The following is a 26,568-nucleotide window of genomic DNA, read 5'->3' on the forward strand; positions in this document are numbered from 1 at the left end:
CGTGCGGCCGAGGGATCGCCTGGTGCCGGCCCCGGAGCCCGCGACGGCTGCAGCGCGGGGCCCATTGCTCGGCGGCCGCGTCCTTTGGGGCAGGTGTCCCCGCGCGGGGGCCATCGCGGACGCTGTCCCGGGCCGGCGGGGTCCCCGGGCGCGCGGGGCGATGAAGCCCCTGAAGCCGTGGTGGTGGGCGGGCGGCGGCCTCCTGCACCTCACCGTGCTGCTGAGCCTGGCCGGGCTCCGCCTGGACCTGGGCCTCCACCTGCCGCCGCCGCCGCCCGCGCTGCTCCCCTCCCCGGCCTCGGGGGCCTGGGGGCGCGCCGGCCAGCTGCGCCCCAAGGGCCCGGAGCCCGACCCCGCGGTGCCCATCGAGGGCCGGCTGCTGCGCGAGGTGCGCGCCCTCGGGGTCCCCTTCGTCCCCCACACCCGGGTGGACGCGTGGCTGGTGCACAGCGTGGCGGCCGGGGACGCGGCCGGCGCCCAAAGGATGCTCGGTGCCTCGGGAGGGGCCGGCGCGGGCGTGGACGGCGGCAGCCAGGCGGCGGCTGGGGGCGGCGGGGACCCTCGCGTGGGACGCAGTAGCCTTCTGGCCACCGAGGAAGAGACGGCGCCCGCGGAACCGACGGCGCAGGTGCCGCACGCCGCCAGCCAGGTAGGCGGAGAGCCCCGCCCGGAGCCCCCCAGGCCGTGGCCGAGCCAGGCAGGGGACCCCTTCCGTCCCCTGCAGCCCCTTAGTTGTAGGTTCGCACACGACTGCCCCCTTTGGTGATTCCGAACCTGTTGTAGGATTTTTAGGTTTGGGGGAAAGAACTGGGTGTCCGTTTGGGCGCAGAAAAGGCTCTCCCTGTGTTTGATGGCTGTTAAAGGTGGGGGAGGCCGTGGGTGCCCACTGTCTTGGGTCAGTCCCTTCCACACACTCATAGGTCTTTACCTTGGGCCTGTACGGGCGGGCCTGGAGGAGACCCAGACCTCTGAGAACCACTGAGAAGGGAGGATCGAGGATCGCGGACAGCCTCAGCTACTTAGGCCCGTTGCAACTCAGTGAAACCCTGTTTCAAAAAAATAAAAAAGACTAAAAAATAGGGCTGGGGGTATAGCTTGGAGGTAGAATGCCCCTGGGTTCTGTCCCAGGCCTAATGGAGCGGCCCTGAGTAGAACCCAGGTGTCGTCCATGGTGCTGCTGCCTGGGTCAAGGAGCCCTGGGCAGTGTTCGCTCAGGTGCAGCCAGAAGTAGAGACCTAACCCCTGGCCTGACACTCCTCTCTTCTGGAACTTGTGCAATTTGCTAGATTACAAAAAACAAGCACCCAGTTGCCTGTGACTAGAATGCTCCTATTGGCTTATGGGGTAACCAACCCCTTAGTTATTTTCAAAGTTCCTCAAGCTCTGTGGATTGAACTGTCGGCTGCTCTCCAACAGACCCTCCTCATCCAGAGAAGGTTCCTGCCCCCGGGGGGGCTTTTCAATTCCTTCTAGGCCTGGGCCTTTAATGTAAAGGGGTAAAGGATCTTGGACCCACAAGCATCCTTGGAATATTGTTTTTGTGAAGTGTGGCTTTACGCAAAGCAGGAATTACAGCCGTTCAGGATACTGTTGTGTAGGCAGTTGCCAGACGGGCTTCTCTGCCCTCTCCTGAAGGATGGGGTGTGAAGCGCCCGCCCGCCCGCCCGCCCAGTGATTCATTCTCACCCTGATCTGATCCCTCCCCCCTTCTGGAACCAGAACTAATGGGCTGGGGTTAGCCAGAGTCCCGATGGGCTCCTGTTGGTTCAGAGCAAACAAGGGAAGATTCTCGGACCCTCTTCCTGCTCCCACACACACGGATAGGTCGCATCCCACCTGACGAGGGGCACCTGCTGCTCTCTGCCTTTCCTGGTTCTGTGACTTACAGAGTTAAAACCCCTACTGGATGCTGCACTACATGACACCACTCCCCCTTGCAGCTGAACGCCAACCCGCTTGCAAAGCGTGCAGCAGGAAGGGGGCTGTTCTCTGAGGACTTCCCTCCCAGCATCTCCTGGTGGGGGCTCTGTAGACTGGCGGGTGGGCTTTGGGGACCACTCCCTGGTGCTAGGCCCAGCCAGACCCCTTCCTCTGTAGCTTTCCTAGAGGAGAGAGTGAAGTTCCCCGGGGCCAGTCCGCTGCGGTGCCCTCCCCGCCGGGGCTGGCGCTGCGCACCTGTTGGACGACTGAGCTGCTGGGATAACTTGCTTCTGTGCCGTCTAGTAGCATCAGCTGTTGTGGCACTCTCCTTTCCAACTCGTACTTGAAGAAAACAGAAGCCCAGTGAGTCCGGGGACTTGGCTAAAGCCACACATTAACTAATGCTGCCAGTGTGACTGGAACCTGAGTTGCCTGCCTCCCAGGCTGGTGCATTAATTAAGCAGCGTACACTGTACTCAGGCTCTCTGGACACCAAGCGTCTTGGATGGGGTGACTCAGCCCCACTTGTCTCCTGGCTCTACAACAACTCTCTGATGCTGGATTGATTTTTTTTAAAGGTGTTTTTATTGGTGCATTATAATGATACTTAATCGTGGGGTCTCTTAGTACAGCTAGACTGATTGGTTTTTTCTGCAGTACTACGGATTGAATCAGGGGCATTTTACCTTTGAGCCCAGTCCTATTTTTTTTTTTTTTTTTTTTTTTTTACTCAGTCCTGGAGATGAAGCCCAGGAGCTTTCTACCTCTGAGCTACACCCCAGCCCTATTTTTTATTCTTTATTTTAAAACAGGGTCTCAATGAGTTGAGGCTGTCCACGAACCGTGATCCTCCTATCTCAGCCTCCCAAATACTGAGATTACAAGCATGTACCGCCACGCCTGGCTTAGGCCTTGTCTTGAAATAAAGACTTAAAAAAATAGCGCTGTGGTGGCTCACGCTTTTCCCAGTGCTTGGGAGGCGGAGACAGGAGGATCACGTAGGTTCGAAGCCATCCTTGCTGGTTTAAGAGACCCTGTTTCCAAATTTAAAATATATATATACATATATATATATATATATATATATATATATATATATATATATATATGTGTGTGTGTGTGTGTGTGTGTGTATATATATGGTAGGTCTGGGAGTGTAGCCCGGATGTAGAAGGGTTTCCAGGAACCTCAGTACCACCAAAAAAAAATAGGGCTGAGAGTATAGCTCGGAGGTAGAATGCCTCTGGGTTCCATCCCTAGTACCACACACACACACACACACACACACACACACACACCATGAGCTGAGGGAAATGGGCAGGGGAACACCACCAGTCTTTGCAGTTCACTAGCCCCAAGTTTATCGCGTCCCATGGCCATCTACGCCTGATTATCTCCAGTGTAAAGTGGGGTGGTGCTTACCTCACAGCCGGGTTGCGTGGTTAAATCGGGAAAGCACGTGTGACGGCCCGCACAGTGCGTGGATTGCACTCGTTCTTTCCCCTCCCCCTCAGCCCTAACCTGTGTCCGTTCACTGTATCCCTTAGGCTGGTCTGTCTGCATGCCTTGGCTTGGCTGGTTGGTGAGGGAGTGGGTGTGTGGCAGCCTGACCGCCTGGTTTTGCATCCCAGGCCTTCTGTGATCTCAGATGGATTTCTTAACTTTTCTGTGCTTCCTTCTTCTCACCTGCACAGGGAGAGTAAGAAAGGTGTCTACTTCCTAGGACCGATGGAGAATTCAAATGTGGTGGTGCACGCTTGTAATCCCAGCATTTGGGAGGCTGAGACTGGAGGATCGCAGGTTCGTGGCCAGCCTCAGCTACTTTGTGAGGCCCTCTGCCACTTAGTGAGACCCTGCTTCAAAATAAAGAATAAAAAAATAGGGCTGGGGGTGTAGCTCGGAGCTAGAATGCCCCTGGGTTCCGTCATCCCCAGTACCACAAAAAAAAAAAAAAAAAAAAGAATTCAAATGGGTTTGGTTGGGTTTGGTGGAGCACACTGATAATATCAGCAACTCGGGAGGCTAAGGCAAGAGGATGGAAAGTTCAAGGCCAGCTGGGCAATTTAACCAGACTCTATTTCAAAATAAAAAATAAAGAGCCAAGCGTGGTGGTGCATGTTTGTAATTCCAGTACTTGGGAGGCTGAGTCAGGAAGATGCGGGTTCACTGCCAGCCTCAGCTACTTAATGAGGCCCTGTTTCAAAATAAATAATAAAAAAAAATAGAGCTGGGGGTGTAGCTCGGAGGTAGAATGGCCCTGGATTTAATTCCCGCAAAAAATGAAGTAAAATACAAAAAGAAATAAAAAGGTCTGGAGACATAGCTCAGTGGTAGAGTGGCCCTGGGTTCAGTCCCCAGTGCCACAGACACACAAGGAAAAAGAGAATTAAAATTTTATTCCATAGCTGGGCACGGTGGTATACGCTTGTAATCCCCGCGCTTGGGAGGCGGAGACAGTAGGATCACGCAGGTTCGAAGCCAGCCGTGCTGGCTTAAGAGATCCTGTTTCCAAATAATAAAAGTATAAAAATAGGTGTCTGGGAGTGTAGCCCGGAGGTAGAAGGGTTTCCAGGAACCCCAATACCAAAAAAAAAAAAAATCCATATAAAGGTCTTAGAACTGTGTCTGTTGTGTGGTAGTCTCCTAATAAGTATCAATTCCTGTTAACTTGGAGAGGGAATACTTGGCATCCTAGAAGTATCATAGGTGTGTTTATTTGTTTACAGCTTTTAATCACTAAGTTCGATGGTTCGTATTTCAAACATATGAGATTTTGGGTTCACTTTTTTTTTTTTTTTAAATACTGGGGATGGAACCCAGGTGCATTTTACTTCTGAGCTACTCCCCCCAGCCCTATTTTTTATTTATTTATTTATTTTTTTGAAACAAGGTCTCACTAAGTTGCAGAGGGCCTCACTAAATATTAGCTGAGGCTGTCCTCAAACTGCAATCCTCTTGTCTCAGCCTCCCAAATCCTGGAATTACAAGTCTCCCAAGTACTGGGATTACAAGCGTGCACCACCATTCCAGGCAAGATTTTGGTTTTAGAGTATACTTTATTTTGTGTGTTTGGTGCTGAGGATTGAATCCACGGGCTTCCTACCTCCGAGCTACACCCCAAGCCTGATTTTTTTTTTTTTTTTTTTTTGCAAGTCTGGGGATGGAACCCAGGGGCATTCGACCTCAAGCTACATCCCCTGCCCTATTTTCTATTCTTTATTTTGAAACAGGGTCTCACTAAGTTGTGGAGGGCCTCACTAAGTAGCTGAGGCTGTCAGCGAACCGCGATCCTCCCCATCTCAGCCTCCCGAGTGCTGGAATTACAAGTGTGTGCTACTACGCCCAGCTCCCAGCCTGATTTTTTATTCTTCATTTTTCAAAACAGGGTCTCACTAAGTTGTGGAGGGCCTCACTAAGTAGCTGGGGCTGGCTGCGAACTCAAATCCTCCTATCTCAGCCTCTCAAGCACGTGCAAAAATATTTTGTAGTAGGGGATTTTTTTTTCTTTTCTTTTTTTTTTTTTTTTGGTGGTACTGGGGTTCCTGGAAGCCCTTCTACCTCCGGGCTATACTCCCAGACCTCTTTTTACATTTTATATTTGGAAACAGGGTCTCCTAAGCCAGCGCGCGCGGCTGGCTTCGAACCTGCGCGATCCACCTGTCTCTGCCTCCCAAGCGCGGGGATTACAAGCGTGTGCCACCACGCCCGGCGTAGTAGGGGATTTTCCAAGTATCAAAAGAAATGTACTGCTTTGGTTTCACTTCTTAATGGGGCTAATCACGATCTGAAAACAGACTCTGGAATTCCCCAGGACCCCCAAGCTTCCCTCTTAACTGTAGCCGTTTACTTACAACTGCAGCACACCTCCTCCAAAGCGATGGATGGATAACCTGAGAAGTGGCTGCTCTGTACAACAGCTACAGCTGTGAGATGAGCCAAGGCGGCTGCCTCCTGCCAGAGCTCTTGCCACACTGAGACTCAAAAGGGCAGGTGGTTCGTTCTCTCTCTCCCCCTTCCTTGTCCCAGGGGCATTCTACTTCTAAACTATATAAACCCTCAGCCACGGGTTCGAAATCAGCCTCAGCTACTTAGTAAGACCCTGTTTTGAAATAAAGTATAAAATTGGTCTGGGAGCATAACCCGGAGGTAGAAAAGCCCCCGTGTTCCACCCCAAGGACCACAAAAAACAAAAATAAAAAAACAACCCCCCAGCCATTTCTATTTTCAACCGGGGATCTCACTAAGTTGCCAAGGCTGGCCTCGAACTTGCGACCTTTCCGTCCCGGTCTCCCGAGTCCTGGAAGGCGTACGCCACCACATCAAGAGTTCAGGTGGTTATCCTGACTTGGTCTTGTGCCCGGTGACAGCTACCTTCTGCTGGTGAGAGGTCCTACACAGGACTTCTTGATTTACTGCCCGTTGAGCAAGTTTCTTCAGCTCTTGGAAAGAACCTGATACTGTCAGTATTTAGCTCAAAAGTAAAGGAAAAATAAGAAAGGTCCTTGGTTGTTAAAATTTGTTTTTCATCTCAAAATCAAAGATAATTCCTATTGCTGGGGCAACTGGACAAAGATGAAAAAGAAACCTTTGCCTGTTTGTAACTCACTGTGATTCAGGAATAGTCTTATAATTACCTACATGTCATGATTCCAGAGTTTCATTTTAGTAAGCAAAATGAAAAGATGTACATTGTAAAGATGTACTTATGGTCCTCGTGGGAATGGATGGCATCAGTCGCTGTATTAGTATCCTCTGGCCGCTATAACAAAATGCCAGGCTGGGTGGCTTACATGAACACTGAGTGCCTCGCAGTTTGGGTGGCGAGCAGCCCAAGACAAAGGTGTAACGGGGTGGTTCTGAGGACCGTGAGGGAGTCTGTTCGCAGTCCTCTCCTGCTTTCCTGTGGCTGGCTGGCAGCCTGGCAGTGCTCGGCTTCATACACCTTAGTCTACATGGGGTTCTCTGTGTGGGTATCTGTGTTCAAATTACCTGTTTTATTTTATTATTTATTTATTTATTTATTTATTTATGATACTGGGGACGGAACCCAAGGACATTCCACTTTTTTTTTTTTTTTTTTTTTTTTGCGGTATTGGGGATGGAACCCAGAACCATTCTACCTCCAAGCTATACCCCCAGCCCTATATTTTAGTATTTATTTATTTATTTATTTATTTGTTTACTGTGGTGGTACTGCAGGTGGAACCCAGGGGCTTTCTACCTCCGGGCTATACTCCTACTCCAAGGCCTGTTTTTTATATTTTTATTAGGAAACAGGGTCTCACTAAGTTGCTGAGAGCCTCACTCAGTAGTTGAGGCTGGCTTCAAACCTGTGCGATCCTCCCGTCTCTGCCTCCCAAGCGCGGGGATTACAAGAGTGCGCCACCATGCCCGACAGGTTCCTCCTTTGACAGAGGGATGTAACAGCACCTCCCCTGCAGGGAGGCTGAGCCAGGATGCCTGGCCCGTAGCAAGCTCGGCAGACAGGAGCTGTGATGACTATAACTGCAGCTAGTCCAGCCAGGCCAAGCTCCAGGCAGGGCACAGGCGCCCTTTATCTGGCTCCTGGTCTCTCTGTAGACCTGATGGCTCCAGAGCTCTCTGGCCTCCGGTACCCTGTGATGTCATGCTGCTCACAGGCACTGCTCTGTTCTCTTTCTTTGAAGGTTCATCCCGCCCCAGAGGTCAAAGCAGGTCTCAGTCCCTCCTCCTCCAGGAGAACAGATGAAAGCCCGGGGCTGCTCACAGAGGGTGTTTTCAGGGCAGAAGCTCCACCCCACTATCCAGGCCCCCATCTGGTGGAATCAGTTCACATTGCTGGTGGCAAGGCCGCAGAGGGAACCCCAGCTTTGCAAAGCCTTCCTTCCCCTGCTGCCCGTGCTCATGCAGAAACCTCCACGGGGGACCTCGCAGCGCTGCCCACAACCACACAGGGGCAGAGGGCGACCCAGCTGCTCCCGAAAGGCCCCCGTGACTGTTACTTTATTTACTTACTTATTTTATTTACTTATTTATATATTTGTGGTACTGGGGATGGAACTCAGGGTCATTCTCCCTCTGAGCTACACCTCCAGCCCTATTTTTTATCCTTTATATTGAAAAAGGGTCTCTCGGAATTACAAAGGGCCTCCCTAAGTAGTTGAAGCTGTCCGCAAACCACAGTCCTCCTGTCTCAGGCTCCCAAATACTGTGATTACAAGTGTGTGCCACCACGCCCAGCCCTCCACACCTATTTATTATTTATTTTGAAAGAAGGTCTAAGTTGCAGAGGGCCTCGCTAAGTTGCTGAGGCCGGCCGCGAACCTCGATCCTCCTGTCTTGGGCTTCCAGGTGTGTACTACCACATCCGGTGAACCCTGGGACTTTAGAGACAAGAGAAGCCAGTTGGGCCCTTGAGCCCCGGCTCCTTGCAGGGGCAGGGGCCGGGTCTCAAGTTGCCTGGGCTGTAGGTTGCCTTGCTCACAAGCTCACCAGAGCTTCCTACGGCAAGCATGGAAACTTTTTATTTTTTTAATTGGGTCCCAGTCCTACATGGGTAAGAATCTCCTACACACAAATAAAAGGTAACCTAATGATGGGTTTCGCATACCTGTTCTTTAAGAGCATGGACCATAAACCTTCAGCGTACACAGTAGCACTTGTAAAACCCGTCCCTGTCTCCGCGCTGCTCCACAGAGTTGAGAAAGGCAGGAAGGAAGAGGGCACAGGTGGTAGTTGCTACCTGCAGGGTTGGTATCACTCTTGAAATTCCAACTGCATTGCCCGCTGTCATTAGCTGCAGCTCTTCAGAATCAGAAATCAGTAGAGAGCCGGGCGTGGTGGCGCACACTTGTAATCCCAGCATTCAGGAGGCTGAGACAGGAGGATTGCGGTTCAAGGACAGCCTCAGCTACTTAGGCCCTCTGCAACTCAGTAAGACCCTGTTTCAAAATAAAGGATAAAAATAGGGCTGGAGGTGTAGTTCAGAGGTACGATGCCCCTGGGTTCCATCCCCAATACCGAAAAAAATAAAAGAACCAAGCAAATAAGAGCCCATGCCCACTGGCACAGTAGCACACGCCTGTAATCCCAGTACTTGGGAGGCTGAGAAAAGAGGATTGAAGATTTGAGGCCATCCTCAGAAATTTAGTGAGACTTTGTTTCAAAATAAAATAATAATGACTGGGTTGTGGTTAGTGAGACAGATAAACCGGGCAGCCACAAGGCCACCATATCAGTGTTCCTTTCCTCTCTGGGACTTTTTTCCTCCTATCTGTGGATTCCTATCTCTCTGACCTTCACTTCTTTTTTTATGATGAACATTTCTTGGGGTTGGTGGTGGTGGCAGGGGGGAGATGTGCTGTCCTTGAGTTAGCCCAGTAGTGCCCTTTCCTGAATTTTTTGTTTGTTTGTTTTTGTTTTTTGTGGGTCTGGGGATGGAACCCAGGGGCATTTGACCTCCAAGCTACACCCCCTGTCCTATTTTTTATTCTTTATTTTGAAATCAGATCTCACTGAGTTGCAGAGGGCCTCACTAAGTAGCCGAGGCTGTCCATGAACCGCGATCCTCCAGGTCTCAGCCTCCCGAATGCTGGGATTACAAGCGTGTGCCACCACGCCCGGCTTTGGAAGTTAAAAATTTTAAAAATCCTTTGAGAAGCCTTGTTGTTAAAGAGAAGATATTATGGAGAACTTTAATATCATAATTGAAATGTCAGCGTAAACAGTACATGCTAAATTTTAACTATCTGAATGTTAAAATGTAGAAGGACTTATCTGGGTAAATAAGCATGGTTGATACAGTTTTCCTGATTATAAAAATACTTGTTTGTTGCAAAATACTCAGTTACAAAGTTAACCCTTTCCCAACCTATCCCCTACCCATTCTGCCTTCCAGAGAGAAACACAGTAGTTTGTAAAATAAACCAGCTGCCACCCATGCCTGTAATCCCAGTAATTGGGAGGCCGAGACAGGAGGCTCACAGGTTCATGGCCAGCCTCTAGTAGTGAGGCTCTCTACAACTTAGTGAGACTGTTTCAAAATAAAGAATAAAAAATAGGGCTAGGAGTATAGCTTGGAGTTAGAATGCCCCTGGGTTCAAAAAATAGTTTGTAAAATAACACTTCCCAGATTTTCAAATCTCCCTCCCTTCCTTTTTCCCTTTGTCTTTTGTTTTTGGTACAGGGAATGGAAACTCCCAGCAACACCTCCAATCCTATTTATTTATTTATTTATTTATTTTTATTTTTATTTTTTTTTGAAACAGCTCTACGCGCATCCTCCTGTCTCAGCCACCCAAGTACTGGGATTACAGGCATGAGTCACCCTGCCTAGCTTAAATGCAACACCATTTTAAATGCTATTTGCAAACCGGGCATGGTGACACATGCCTGTAATCCTAATACTTGGGAAGCTGGGACAGGAGGATCACAGGTTCGAGGACAGCCTCAGCAAATAGTGAGACTCGCATCACCCTAATGACACCCTGTTTCCAAATAAGAAATGAAACCGGGCTGGGGGTGTAGCTCGGATGCAGAATGCCTCTGGATTCAATTGCCAGTGCTACAAAAATAATCAATTAAAAGCTATTTGCTCGCTTGGTGAGATAAAGCTTCCTACTAAGCACATCCTCGGGTACTTTTTAGGAGAATGAGGTGCTGGGAGAGGTTTGTGAAGGTGCGGATCACAGTTTTGAGCAGGAAGTGGAGGAGAACGCGCTACAGCAGAATGAAGATGGGATCAAACTAGCGGAAAAGACTGAATCTAGAAACGAGGTAAGGCGTCTAGTGCCCAGCTCTGCCTTCCACGTAAGACTCCGGAGTCGGTCATTTATTTGTTAATTTACTTAGTACTGAGGGTTGAACCCAGGGTATTCCACCTCTGAGCTCCACCCCAAGCCCTATTGTATTTTTATCTTTTTTTTTTTTTTTTTGGTGGTACTGGGGGTGGAAACCAGAGGCTTTCTACCTCCGGGCTATACTCCCAGACCTTTTTTATATATTTTATTTGGAAACAGGGTCTCACTAAGTTGCTGAGAGCCTCACTAAGCAGCTGAGGCTGGCTTCAAACCCGTGCGATCCTCCTGTCTCAGCCTCCCAAGCGCGGGGATTACAAGCATGCGCCAACACGCCCGGCTGTATTTTTATTTTAAAACAGGGCCTCACTAGTTTGATGAGTCTCACTACTTGCCGAACCCGTGATCCTCCTGTCTCAGCCTCTCCAGTAATGGGATTACAGGTGTGTGCCACCACGCCCAGCACATTGGTTGAGAATGAATTCTGCATGCAAATGTCCTCAGCTGTTAGTCAATCTGACATACTAAAAGACACTTTTAAAAAAATTATGGGGAGATTTCCGGGAAGATGGCAGTGGCCAAATAGGACAGGTATTCCTCTGAGAAGCCCCAGACATCAGATTTTGGTTCAATATCAGATTGGGACAATATAGATAGACATTTATAGCCATGACTTCCTAACTAAAATATAAGAAACGGACTAGATGGCAGTGGTGGCCAGTATTCGGGAGAGGTAGATAAAACCGATCCAACCCGCCTTGAACTGTTGGAGAAATCGACCCCCCAAAAAAGACTGCTCCTGCCCAACATGTTCAGAAATTCTGGACAACATACTATGTAAGAAAAATGCTCAGGAGGAGGGCCAAGATGGTGGTGGTGGCCAGTATTGGGGAGAGGCAGGTAGATTCATTCTAATCCACCCTGAACTTTTGAGGAAATCTTCCCCAAAGTAGACTGCACCTGCCCCACATGCTCAGGAACTCTGGACAGCATACTAAATAAGAAAAATGTTCGGGGGTACATCGGATGGAGCCCCACATAGTCAGATCGGCCGGGCCAGGCATCCCAGGAGCCAAGGGCGCTCCCTCCCGGCCACCACGGTCCTCTGTGCAGCACTGGGGCTGGGTGCACTCGGAGCAGCTGAATCCGCTCTCCAAGGTGAAGCTGTGGGCCTCCGCTCTTGGTGGGGAGATAAAACACATTGCTACTAAGTACTTGGGCCCCCAACTCCTGCAAAAGACATGTACTGTTTTCTTTTATTAAAAAATATTGAGGGAGAGGCCAAAATGGCAGGAGCTGCAGTTGCAGCTGCAGCGGCGACCACGACCGCAGCAGTGATGGTTGGTAGCAACCGGATGTGATACGCATCCTCCTGAGAAACCCTGGACAACAGATTTTGATTTGATAGCTGAAAGAGACACACAGAAACATGTCCAGCCATCACATCCTATCTGAAATATAGGAGAGTGGAAAATGGCAGAATTAGAGGCAAGACTGAAGTGTGGTGCCCACCACTGCAAGAAAAGTGATTTTTGGAGGGATATCCCAGAAGAGATCAGAAAGCAGACGGCTCCTGCCACACATGCACAGGAATTCTTAACAACAGCACACTCTGGGAGAGACCAAGAAGACGGCAGCGGTGGCCAGTATTCAGGAGAGGCAGACAGATCCAACCAAAATCCACCTTGAATTTTTGAAGAAATCTCTCCAAAAGTAGATTCCTGCCCCACATGCTCAGGAACTCTAAACAACATTCTATGTAAGAAAAAGTTGCGGAGACGGACCAAAATGGTGGTAGCAGTGGCAGTCAGTATTCAGGAGAGGCAGACAGATCCAATCCAATCCACCTTGAATTTTTGAAGATATCTCCCCAAAAGTAGACCGCTCTTGCTACACATGTGCAGGAATTCTGGACAACATACTATGAAAGAAGAATTTCCGGGGCAAGTCGGAGGGAGCCCTGACCGTACTGCTGGGCCTATCCGCTGCACTGGAGGTCCCGGGAGACCTCAGCTTATGGCTGCTGCACTCCTCTGCACTGCGCTGGGGGTCAAGGTGTGCTTGGAGCAGCGGATCCCGCTCTCCATGGTGAGGCTGTGAGCCTCCACTTTCAGTGGGGAGATAAAATCCATTGCTGCGAGGGAATTGGGCTCTCAGCTTCTGCAAATGACACATGCTGCTTTCTCCTACTAATATATATATATATATATATATATATATATATATATATATATATATATATATAGAGAGAGAGAGAGAGAGAGAGGAAAATAGGAACCTCTTGTAAATGTCATACCCACAGTGACAGTAACCAGAGCCTGCCGAGCAGTGAGGCCAGGTCTGGAGCCAGCGAGGCCGAGCCCGGAGCCTGTTGTGCGGCAGGCCTGGAACTGGGCCTGGTTCACAGCAAAGGACCAGCGGGTTTCTTCATCTGTGTGTCCGGGAAGCAATAGAAGCTGCGGCTGCCTCACCTAATCTTTCAGATTTCCAGACCCAAATGATCTCTATTTAAAAAAAAAGTGGTTGTGAGTGGATCATCCTGTCAAAGTTACTCACCTTCTGGCTTTCAGGTTTTCCGTAAGTGGGAATAAGTGTGGAGAAATAGAAGCTCTAATACACTGTTGGTGGGATTGCAAGTTGGTGCATCCACTTTGGAGAACAGTATAGAAGATCCTCAGAAGAAGGAAAATGAACTTACCGTATGATCCAGCAAGACCACCTCTGGGTGTCTACCAGAAAGAATGAAAACCAAAACACCAAACTAATGCATGAGCAACCATGTTCACAGCTGCACAGTTCACCATTGCCAAACTGGAACCAGCCAAGATGTCCTTCAATGGATGAGTGGATTTCAAAACTATGGGATGTGTACACAATGGAATTTTGCTCAGACATAAAGGAGAACAAAACTATGGCATTTACAGTGAAATGTCACAAAAAATAAGAGATCAGATGCTTTTCCTAATGTGCAAAATATTAGGGAGAAATGGGTAACAGGAGGAACTCTAGATGAAGAAGGGACCCTACAGAGGAGCAGTGAAGGTGACATATCTGAGGGGATAAGAGGGAGGATAAGGGAAACTCTTTAAAGCACATGATGGACTTAAACATATCAAAGTCAATCAGGAAGCCAGGCATGGGTGGGGGGGTGAGGGAAGGGATTAGAAATTGGATAGGGGCTGATTGGGTGATACGTGCACCTATATCTCCACAAGTTTTTTTCCTATTGAGATGTATGACTACAATGTACCAATAAAAATTTATAAAAAAAATTATGGATGCCAGGTGGTGGCGCACCCTTGTAATCCCCGCGCTTGGGAGGCAGAGCCAGGAGGATTACGCTGGTTCGAGGCCAGCCTCGCTGGCTTAAGAGACCCTGTTTCCAAGTAAAAATATAAAATAGGTCTGGGAGCGTAGCCTAGAGGTAGAAGGGTTTCCAGGAACCCCAGTATCACACATACAAAAAAATTTATAAATCGAGTGTGGTGGCACACACTTGTAATCCCAGCATATGGGAAGCTGAGACAGGAAGATCATGGTTCAGAGACAGCCTCAGCTACTTAGTGAGGCCCTTTGCAACTCAGAGACCCTGTTTCAAAATAAAGAATAAAAAATTGGGCAGGGGGTGTAGCTCAGAGGTCAAATGCCTCTGGGTTCCATCCCCAGACCCACAAAAGAACAAACATTTGGGAGGCAGAGACCGGAGAGTCACAGTTCGCAGAAAGCCTCAGCTACTTAGAGGCCCTTTGCAACTCAGTGAGACCATTTCAGAAAATAAAGACTAAAAGATAGAGTCTAAAATGTAGGTCCAAGATACAATGCTCCTGGGTTCTACCTCTAGTACCTTTAAAAAAAAAAAAAAAAAAAGCCAGACATGTTGGCGCAGGTTTATAATCCCAGTACTTGGGGACTGAGACAGGAGGATTGTGCAGGCTCGAAGCCAGTCTCAGCTACTTAGTGAGGCTCTCAGCAACTTAGTGAGACCCTGTTTCCAAATAAATATAAAGTAGGTCTGGGAGTGTAACCTGGAGGTAGAAGGTCCCCTGGGTTCCATCCTCAGCACCATGTAAAAAAAAAAAAAAAAAAATCCGGGTGTGGTTGTACATGCTTGTAATCCCTGTGTATGGGAGGCAGAGACAGGAAGATCATGCGGGTTCGAAGCCAGCCTCACAGGCTTAAGAGACCCTGTTTCCAAATTTAAAAAATATACAAAATAGGTCTGGGAGTGTAGCCCGGAGGTAGAAGGGTTTCCAGGAACCCCAGTACCCCCCCCCAAAAAATAAAAAAATAAAAAATAAATAAAAAATAGGTCTGGGGATATATCTCAGAGGTAAAGTGCCCCTGGATTCTATCCCCAGTACCAAAAATAAATAAATAAAAATATAGGAAAGGCAGTTGAATTTTCAAAGAAAATCAGCCTATAGAAATGTTTTCTGGTTAAACTTGATTTTGTATGGACACACATACACACCCTGCCAGGGACTTGGTAACAGGTTCTGCTAGTCTTAATTGGGCAAGAGAAGGGATAGAGATCACTGGCATTCTGAACCCAGGCTGGCTAGGTCCTAGAGATCAAACTTGAGGGCCAACCCTCCAGGCAAATGACTCTATGCTTCTGTTCAGGCTTGAGCTAAAATATCTGCAGTCTTTTGGTGGGCCAGGCAGAACCACTGGCATCCAGGTGCCCACTTGGTACCTGTGGTGTTGAGCAAGGGGCCAGGCACACAGGAACACCTGCCTGTCTAACCATACTCCTCGGCCAAGCGTAGGGGCTAACGGACTGCAGGAGTGGGGCCAGAGCCAGGACTTGCTGCCCCTCATCTAGCATGGCTGTCCTCTGCTTTTCTTTCAGCCCTTCTGAAGTCCTGCCCACAGCCTGGCACACAGGTACCCAGAGAGGCCTGGAGGCCCCATGAACCCTTAACCACATGGCATTTACACCTGGAAGGCACACCCTTGCAGGTCTTGGGCCAGGCCACATGACTTGTAGATACTCAGATAAAAAAATAAAAAAAGGCCTGGCATGGGGGCACACACTTGTAATCCCAGCATTCAGGAGGCTGAAACAGGAGAATCACGGGTTCGGGGACAGCCTCAGCTACTTAGTGAGGCCCTTTACAACTCAGTGAGACCGTTTCAAAATAAAAAATAGGGAACTTCCAGGAAGATGGTGACTGAGAAATGCAGTGTTTACGAGTCCTGCTAAAACTCGATCTCTATTGCCACAAAATCAGCGCTTTTCATAGCCAGAAAACACTATCAGCAGAGAAATAAAAAATGTAAACACAAGGGACAGAGAAAGACTAGAAGAACAACCAGAGACCAGAAAAGAAATCAAGCCTGCAATGCAGCGGCGGAGCCATGCCAGCACCATCTTCCCTCACAGCACCAGGCTCCAGAGAGGAAAGGTAAACAAGGAGCTGAAGTGAGAAGCTGCGGATCATTCGGGTGTAATTCAGCAGTTCTTTCAGCTCAAAGAATGCCTAAAACTCCCAGTGGCCATGCTCATCACACCTTCCAGGGACTCAGAACGGAGCTCAAAACCAGAAAAGAAATAAGGCAGCCTCAGAGCTGAGGGCATAGCAGCAGCGCCATATTGCCAGCAGCGACAGCGAAGTCACTGTGCCCCACGACAGCTCCTGATCAGCGTGCACATAACCGTGAGTGAAATTGCAGCCCCTAAAGGAGAAATCCCTGTACTGCACTCCCAGGGACTTGGCGCAGCTTTGATAATCTCCTTGGGTCTGAGATTTTGCAATCCAACCCAGTGAAGGAGTAGCACTGGCAGAGATACCACACCCTAGTCACAGCTCCCCATGGGAAAATGCCCAGCCCAGCACCCCCATGGTCTCGAGCAGCCTCAGTTAACTCCTTGGGTCTGAGACTTAGCAAAACAACCCAGTAAAGGAGTAGTGGCGGCTGAGATTACCACAGACTCAAGATACAGAGTACCCTAAGTGAAGTCATAGTGACCCAGGGAAGGCCCAAACTTCTGAAATCATGGGAAAGAGGAACAACAATACAGCAATGAATGCCCACAACCCCATATTATCAGAACCTAATAACACAGAAATTCAGAGATCTCCAGAAAATCAAATCAGGAATATAACTGTAGAAATAATACAGGACCTTCAAAAAGAATTTAGAGAGAGTCTAAATGAAATAAAGGATGCAAACATTGAGGTAAAGGCCTCACTTCAAAGTATAAACAATCAATTAGACCACATGGAGAATAGAATCTTGCTCCTAAAAGATGATCACTCCAAAAATTAATGCATAATTTATAATTTAGAAAAAAAATCAGACAGCAGGAATCTGACATTGAAGAAATATGGGCCCATTTTAAGAGAGCTAACCTATGAATAATCGGAATAGAGGAGGGAAAAGAAGGTGAAACCAAAGGGATCAATAATATCTTCAAAGAAATAATAGCAGAAAAATTTCCAAACATAGAGCAAGAGATTGATACACAGGTCCAGGAAATTTATAGAACTCCATTTAGACAGGATCAGAGAAGAGGTTCCCCACGCCACATAATTGTCAAAATGACCAATGTGGAAGCCAAGCAGAGAATCTTAAAGGCAACAAAAACAAAAGGCCAAGTGACATTCAGAGGCAAACCAATTAGAATCACTCCATCTAGACTTCCCCAACCAAGTCATGAAAGCCAGAAGGGCTTGGAGTAACATATTCCAAACTCAGAAAACAACTTCCAGCCAAAAATTTCCTACCCAGCAAAACTATCTATCAAATTAGATGGGGAAATAAGAAGCTTCCATGACAAACAGAAACTGAAGGAATTTATGTCTTCAAAACCAGCGCTAGAGAAAATACTCAAAGAGATTAACTACAAAGAAATAGGTAATACACACCAGAACCAGAGAAACAAGATTTTCCATCCAGCAGACAACTAAGCAAAGAATAAATAGTATTTAAAATAGAAATAAAATCTTAACTTGTTAGGAATTAAGTTATCTCTCAATAATCACACTGAATGTAAATAGCCTCAATTCCCCAATAAAAAGACAAAGTGGCAAAATGGATTAAAAAACAGAATCCATCCACCTACTGCTTACAAGAAACACACTTTACAAGTAAAGAGAGTAAGAAACTCAAGGTAAAGGGCTGGAGCAAGGTAATTCATGTTAAGCAGCCATCCTAACAAATGTGAAGTAGTATTTCACTATAGTTTTTATTAGTATTTCCTTAATGATTAGTTATAATGATGAGTGATATCCATGTGTTTATTGGTTATATAAAATCTTTGGAGATTCATTATTTACTTTAGTCTTTTACCTATTTCTAAACTGAATTGTATGCTTTTATTGTTGCTAATTTTTAGGATTTCTATTTGGAATATTAATATACCTTCAGATATAGCATTTGGAAATATTTTATCCCATTTTATCAGTAACTTTTAACTCTGTTTACATTCTTTTGATGTACAATTTTTTTATATTTTAGGAAGTTTGTTTATTCTTTTGTTGTCTGTGCCTTTGAAATCATATCCAAGAAATCACTGCCAATTTCAATGTTGTGAACTTTTATGATCCAAGTTTTCTTCTAAAAGTTTATAATCTTAAGATTTACATTTAGGTCTTTTATTTATTTTAATATTTGTATGTGGTGTTAGGTAAGGGTCCAATTTTTTTTTCATGTAATTATTTTTCAACCATATTTAGTGAAAAAATTATTTCCTTCACCAAATGTTCTTGGAAACCTTGTCAAAATATGGAAGAATTTATTTCTAGACTTTATTTTACTCCACTGGTTTATATATCTGCCTTTATAGCAGTACTACACTGTTTCAATTATTGTAGCTTTATAAGGTTTAAAATCAGAAAAGGTACATCTTCTAGCTTTGTTCTTTTTTGAGATTGCTTTGGGTATTTAGAGTTCATATTTCATGTTAGGATAGTTTTTTGAAAAATAAATGTATAATAGTTTCACCTTAAAAAAAGAAAATATCCTCTGGTAATTAAGAAAGCAGAAAGAAATATTGAAATGTTATCTCTAGGTGATCAAAAGCTTGATATCAGACAAATGAATCTGTTATGAGATTATCATTGTTAATTTTGGATAAATTGCTATAATATTAGATGTCAACCACTAAGTCAAGCATGGGAAGGAGGGATAGGGAGGGAATGGGGTGGGGACTGAGTAGGGGCTAACTGGGCGATGTGTGCATGTATGTCTACACGTTTTTTATCCCATTATGATGTATGAATACAGTGCACCAATAAAAATTTTTAAAAAATAAAAAATAAAAAATAGGGCTGGGAGTATAGCTTGGAAGTAGAATGCCCCTAGGTTCCATCCCCAATACCACAAAAAAATATAATAAAAAACCAAAAACCCACTGCTCATCCAACTGCAGCAACTGACAAGAACAATGCAGTGTAATTCTAAAACCTTCAACCCAAATTTAACTACTTCTCTCCTCCCAAAGCCTCTGCTCTATGTAGTCCGGCAGCCCCTTTCCCCTGCTGGTCTGGCAGCTTTCCCTGTGGCTGGGGTATGAGGTGGTAAGAATTCAGAAAAGGTGTTATTTGGTACCAGCCTGTCATTGTTTCCCTTGACGGTGGGACACCGAAACCTTTTGTCGTAGATAGACACTTTTCATTTTGAAGGTTCTTTGAGACCTCAACCACACAGCTGGGAGCCCTGTACCTGCCCTTTTTCTTTTTTTTTTTTTAAGTGTACTGGGTATTGAACCCACCCTCAGTACCACAGAAATTAAAAAATAAAAATAAAGTCTGGGGATATAGCTTTTATTTTCTTAAATTTTTGTATTGGTGCACTGTATTCATACATCATAATGGGATTAAAAAAACTTGTGTAGACATACATGCACACATCGCCCAGTTAGCCCGTACGCAGTCCCCACCCCGTTCCCTCCCCATCCCTCCTTCCCATGATAGAATGCCCCTGGGATCAATCCCAAGTACCACACAGACACAGGCGCACGCGCGCGCACACACACACACACACACACACACACACACACACACACACACACACACAAATTATTTTTGCAGGAATCTAGGCAGATTTATGATGTTATCCCTTCTCACTTGTGACATCAATAAATTTTGGACAATAGTTGGCCAAGGACCAAGGAATTGACCCTTGTTAGATCAATTCCAACTTGGTTGGCCAAGTTTGGAATTTTTTTTTTTGGGGGGAGGGGTGACTGGGAATTGAACCCCGGGCATTTTACCTCTGAGCTATACCCCCAGCCGTATTTTTTATTATTTATTTTGAAACAGGGAACAGGGTCTCATATAAGTTGCAGAGGGCCTCACTAAGTAGCTGAGGGTGGCCACAAACATGCAATCCTCCTGTTCAACTTACCAAATGCTAGGATTATAAACGTGTACCACCATGTCCAGCTTGGAATACTTCTGAAAATTAATGAGGACTTGTTTTAAATAACCCAATTGGCAAAGAAAAATCCACAATCCACTAAAATGTGTAATTTTCCAGTTAAAGATCCAGAAGGAAATCTTATCCAACAAATTGGCTCAAATAATTCTATAGTAATAATAGGCATAGATACCGGGCCCTAAAAAACATGGCTTCATAGAACCCAGGGTATTTGGCAGGAAAGGAAACCATGCATTTGCAAACACACACACTCACACTCAACTGGTCTGAATCTTAAAAAGAAACCCTAAATAAATACTTGGGGGTGGGAGCGAGGCATAGAATATGAGTGCTTCAGCCAGTATCATGAATTCAGTAACATGTAAAGCTACTTCTTATGTACAACCAAAAGCAGAGATACCTTGAAATATAATGAACATTTTTAAAGAACAGTAGAACTCAGAAGCAAGAAAGAATTCTAGCCAGGTGTGGTGGTGCATGCTTGTTCCAAGGCCAGCCTCAGCTACTCAGTGAGGCCCTTTGCAACTCAGTGAGGCCCTGTCTCAAAATAAAGAAAAAATAGGGCTTGGGGTGTAGCTCAGAGTAGAATGCCCCTGCCTGGGTTTAATCCAAAAAAAAAAAAGGAAAAACAAAGGAACTCAAATCCAGAATTTAAGATAATTAGGCACTATTATTAAGGAGCCTCAAAATGGAGTTGGAACCAGATATGAGAGACTCAGGTTGAGTGGATGGTCTGTATGAGGCATAGAGCCCATGCCTGCGAGGATGTGGATGTCCCACCTAAAGCTCAATGTTTTAGTCTGTTTACCTATTAGAAATAAAAACCCAAAGCTAGACACGGGGTCTGAATTCTTGCTACCATCACAAGGAATCCTTGGCCCAAATAAAAGTTTAAATGCTGGGCTCCAGAGATTAAAAAAGAAAAAGAAAAAAAAAAAAAAAAAAAAAAAGCAAGCCAAGCATGGTAGTTCACGCTTGTAATCCCAGCACTTGGGAGGATGAGATAAGAGGATACCGGTTCGAAGCCAACCTCAGTACTCAGTGAGATCCTGTTTCAAAATAAACAATAGGGCTAGGGTGTAGCTTGGAGATAGAATGCTCCCAGGTTCCATTCCCAGTACCGCAAAATAAGTCAATAAATTTTTTAAAAAAGCAAAACTGCCTTACAATTAAGTAAGCAGCCCTTGGTCTATGGGATTCACACAGAAACAGGTGCGTTCACCTTTCAAAAAAAAAGCACACGCTTGTAATCCCACTTGGGAGGCTGAGACAGGAGAACACAGCCTCAGGAATTTAGGGCCTTTGCAACTTACCTGTTTCAAAATAAAAGAATATAGGGCTGGGAGTGTAGCTCAGAGGTACAGTGCTCCTGGGTCCCATCCCCAGTACCACTAAATGTAAATAAATAAATGCCCTAAAACAAAGTATTGAGGAAAAACATTAACACTGGTATCTTTTACCAGAAACAATAAGCATGAAGGCAAAATAATTCCAGAATACAAAATTAAGTATTGTTCATATCCAACACCAAAGGAGTTATTTCAACAAGCTAAACCTTGAAGGCAGAAGTGAAATAAAGCAATGATTAGTGCCAATTATGAAGGGACAAAATAAGGTGGAACTAAAAATAGTAGCTGAAAACATGGAGAATGGTTACGGCAAGAATGGTGGGAAGTTTGATGCTAAACGATCTTATTTAGAAAGAGCAATATTAAAATTGTCTTTAAAAGGATCTTCTTTAAGCAACAGCAGAAATGCTGGTTTTTAACTCTAAATATACTCATCAGGATAAAGAGTATAAGAGAAATATAATGCAAAACTCCCAACCAAGAAATAAAATAGGAATAAAGAGTACTATATGGATATCAGACCTGGTATCCTTTAAATATTAAGCCTAAAGCCCCACTCAATCACATCTTTTGTCTGAATACCTTTTTTTCTTTCTTTCAGAGACATCTAAATGGGACAGATACATCTTTTTCTCTAGAAGACTTATTTCAGTTAATTTCATCACAACCTGAATATTCTCTGGAGGTAATTGGAATTTGACTTTTGTGTGTGTGTGTTACTGGGGATTGAACCCAGGGACATTCTACTTCCAAGCTACACTTTTTTTTTTTGGTGGTACTGGGGGTGTAACACTGGGGCTTTTCTACCTCCAGGCTATACTCCCAGGCCTATTTTTATACTTTATTTGGAAACAGGGTCTAAGTTGCTGAGAACCTCACTAAGTAGCTGAGGCTGTGCAATCCTCCTGTCTCAGCCTCTCAAGTGCTGGTATTACAAGTGTGCACCACCATGCCTGGCATTTTCTTTATTTTGAAATGGCCTAAGTAGCTGAGGCTGGCATGAACCTGTGATCCTATTTCGGCCTCCCAAGTACTGGGATTACAAAGGTGTGCCACCAAGCCCGGCTTTGCTTTTATTCTTGAAATACTTGCACGGAAGCCAAGCGTGGCGACGCACACTTGTAAGCTGAGACACGAGGATAGCAGGTTTGAAGTCAGCTTTAGCAATTTAGCGAGAAAACAAAATTTCACAGACCTCTTTGGAAAAACACAACCCTTTAACTTGAATGGCAGCAGATCAACATAACACAGATGCAGTACTTTGACACCAGGTGCATTAACAAACATTCAACTTTGTATAATCAACCAAATATGTATAACATTCTGCCAAATACCTCAGAAACATGATACAGCAAATTTAGAACTTTTACTTGAAGCAAACTGATAGTAAATCTTTGACGGACGTGGTGGTACACACTTGTAATCCCAGTGTCTTGGAGGCTGAGACAGGACAGGAAGTTCTCGGACAGCCTTTTTTTTTTTTTTTTTTTTTTTTTTGCAGTACTGGGGATGGAACTCAGAGCCAGAGCCCCTAGCCTTTTTTTTTTTAAACAGGGTCTCACTGAGTTGCAAAGGATCTAAGTAGCGGATCCTCCTGTCTCAGCCTCCCAAATGCCGGAATTACAAGTGTGTGCTACCAAACCTGGCCAGCCTCAATTTCTTAGTGTGGCACTCTCCAACTCAGTGAGACCCGGTTTAAAAATGAACAAAAAGGGCTGGGGGTGTAGCTTGGAGTTAGAATGCCCCTGGGTTTCACCCCCAGTACCACCCCCCCCCAAAAAAAAAAAAAAAAAAACTTTAACAGACTTAAGCCTTTTTCTGGTAGTGTTGTAATAATAGGGTTTGTACTCAGGGGTGCTCTACCTCCAAGTTACACCCTCATCCCTGGCTCCCAGCCATGTTACTGAGGCTGCTCTCAAACTTGTGACCCACCTGTCTCAGCATCCCAAAGTGGTGGAATTACAGGGGTGCACCACCATGCCCAGCTATGTCATAATTGTTGAGTCTTTAGCCAACCTCCCCCCTACACTGCTTCAGTATAGCTTGATATCCCAAATCCTCCTTGTGGACTTTGACAAGAGCTTCATCTTATAAATTAGCAAATTACAAGATGTGTTAACTTTCCAAACTAGAATCAACCTTCCTTCCCAAGAACAGCACATCCTGACTTGGGCAACTACAGTTATTAATAGCCAACATTCATCCCTGTTAGTATAGAGGAATGACAAGAGTGAGAATTGTATTAGGCAACAGAACTGCAATAGACCTACGTATATTTAAGAGCCATTTCCCCATTCTTTTTCAGGGTATCTCACTGGAAGATATTCCACCTTTCCCAAGCAGTATCAATAACATGAATTCATCAGCACATTATAATGTTAATTTTAGCCAGGCTATAAGTCAGGATGTGAATCTTCATGAGGCCATGTTGCTGTGTCCCAACAACTCAACCAGAAGATACTCAGTAGCAAGGACTTCACAGGCACAAGAACCATTTCCACAGTTGAATTTTCACACTGATCCTGAGCAAACCCCTCCAGGAGCTAATATGACAGTATTTCTTCCACCTGTTGACAATCAAATGAGGAATCTAACCAGCCAAGACCTCCTATATGACCTGGATGCAAACATATTTGATGAGATCAACTTAATGTCTTTGGCCACAGAAGGTTTTGACCCAATGGAAGTTGTTCAGCTTTTTGAAGAACCAGATACTGATTCTGGCCTTTCATTAAATTCAAGTCCCAATAGTACCTTTACTACCCAGTCGAATTCTTCCCATTCTCTATGTGATGAAGGTGCTATAGGTTATAGTAGCAACCCTGAATCACTTTCCCATAATTTAGAAGGAGCTGTAGGGGGCTACTATGCAGAACCCAGTAAACTTTTTCACATGGATCAGAGGGATGGACCTGGTTTTCACAGGGAGCTTATGCTTCAGCATGTATTACACAACCACACTTACCACTTACAGCCAGAACCAGAACCCACTTCTCAATCTTTTTCATGGTCTGGGAAGTCGCAGAAAATGAGCAGGAACTTTGGTGACAGGGACGGAAACCTGAGCCGTGATGAGAGGCGGGCTAAAGCTCTCCATATCCCTTTTTCTGTAGATGAAATTGTCCACATGCCTGTTGATTCCTTCAACAGCATGTTAACCAGTTACTATTTAACAGATCTACAAGTCTCACTCATCCGAGATATTAGACGAAGAGGGAAAAATAAAGTTGCTGCTCAAAACTGTCGCAGACGCAAATTAGACATAATTTTCAACCTGGAGAATGATATATGTGACTTGCAAGCTAAGAAGGAAACTCTTAAGAGGGAGGGAGCCCACTGCAACAAAGCGATTAGTATAATGAAACAAAAACTGCATGACCTTTACCATGATGTTTTTAGTAGGTTGAGAGATGACCAAGGTAGACCTGTCAACCCAAACCAGTATGCACTTCAGTGCAGCCACGACGGGACTGTTTTGATTGTACCAAAAGAGCTGGTAGTCACAGGCCACAAAAAAGAAACCCAAAAGGAAAAGAGAAAAGGTGAAAGAAAAACCTGAGGTGGACTTTCCAATGCTCAGAAACTGATGGTTCACAAATCCCTGAAATCACAAAGCCTCAATCTTAGGACTTTTTTAATTATTCAGTTGAAGCTTGTATTTGGAAGCATTTAGGACTTCAAACTCACTGAGGAATTGGGGGTCACTTCTTGTAAAAGATTAAGTTTGAAAGAAGGGGGTACATGAAAACCTAAGTGTTTCCAGTTACTTTGGCAGCCAATTTGAGTAAGATGGTATTTCAAAATGCAAGCACTGGGTTAATTAATGAGGTATTTATGGCTTAAAGTACATCCATGATTAACTGTGTAGTGAGCTTTTCAAAAGATTTTTACTAATATTTAACTTAAAATCTGGGAAATAAATTTTATATACTTGAATTTATACAAAAACTTCTCCCTTTTATACAGACTCCAAGTCGATGTACTTTCAAAACATGTAATACTAAGATTCACATATATTGACATGAGGTCAACGTAGGATGTCAAGTGTGAGAAATACACCAGACTTATCACTAAGGCAATAACAAAAAGTTACCTTTATCAAATACACAGCACTAAGAACATAGCCAATTTTAACAGCTTAAGAGGAAGACCTATGGGAGCAGACATAGGATAAAGCTACCAGCACATAATCACTGTAAGGTTATTCCCTGGCAGTAATAAAAGCAGTATGAAATTTCACATCCTAGGAAACTCACCAAATGTCACAGCCTCCTCCCAAAGCACTATTAAGCCACATGAGAAAACCAGAAAGGGAAGTTGACTTAGCAAATTTCATATTTTAAAATCAACATATGTAAAGTCTGAAAGGTGAATACTGAAAATTGGCATATACTTCATTAAGAACAAAAATGTCAGAACATAAGGATCTGAAAATAAGTCAGTAATGTCAGAAGCCTTATCAACAGATGATCTTCTGAAAACATTTACCCAGATCAACAAATTTGGAAAAGACCTGTACTGGCATTGTCAGTGTCGTCAGAACAAGGTTTTGTCACAATTCCCCATACAGATAGGTTATCAAATGCCCAGTGATGTAGATGTCAAAAAAAAAAAGTACTATCTTGAGACACAGAAACATAGTTTGCACAACCTGGACTTTCACATCATGAAACGTAGACATTTTTCAAACCTTTGTTTTTCAAGGAAAACTCTGTAAATACCACTTCAAGACTCACTGATTACCTGTTTAACCTATCTTCCCAAGTACCTTAAAATGCAGTAACTTTGATATTGTCAAATAAGTATGTACTTGTCAGACACAATATTCCCATATTCTTGAAATTGCAAAGGAAAAATACAAGGCAGTATTATCACCAAGACAGTAATTTGAGCCCTAAAAAGTCATAAGGTACTTATGCATGGTTATTACCAAAGGCAAATGAACTAGATTCAGCAGAAATGTTAGTCCTGCCCTAACATTCTAGATTCAGGGTAAATTAACTTAAAGCTGCTTGATCATCAAAACCAAAAATCAGATTTTATACTGCTTTATCAGGACCCAATGCCCAAATGCTGGCCAATTCTGCTAGCCAGGATGCACCCCAGTATCAAGTTAGAGTAGCCTTTAGTGGGTCAAA

The 26,568-nt window shown here is 45.0% G+C and overlaps 1 protein-coding gene across 1 annotated transcript; it reads left to right on the forward strand.

Moving 5' to 3' along the window:
- Positions 1-160: 160 nt before the first annotated feature.
- NFE2L3 (NFE2 like bZIP transcription factor 3) lies at positions 161-24,989 on the forward strand (the record flags this gene model as incomplete). The annotated part of the gene is made up of 3 exons (XM_080701148.1): positions 161-649; positions 22,032-22,115; positions 23,736-24,989. 3 exons carry the CDS (start codon positions 161-163, stop codon positions 24,987-24,989), a joined length of 1,827 nt encoding a protein of 608 aa, XP_080557274.1.
- Between the last annotated feature and the right edge of the window lie 1,579 nt (positions 24,990-26,568).

This window comes from Muscardinus avellanarius (assembly GCF_963383645.1).
Source record: "Muscardinus avellanarius genome assembly, chromosome: 9".
In the NCBI taxonomy this organism is placed as follows: domain Eukaryota; kingdom Metazoa; phylum Chordata; class Mammalia; order Rodentia; family Gliridae; genus Muscardinus; species Muscardinus avellanarius.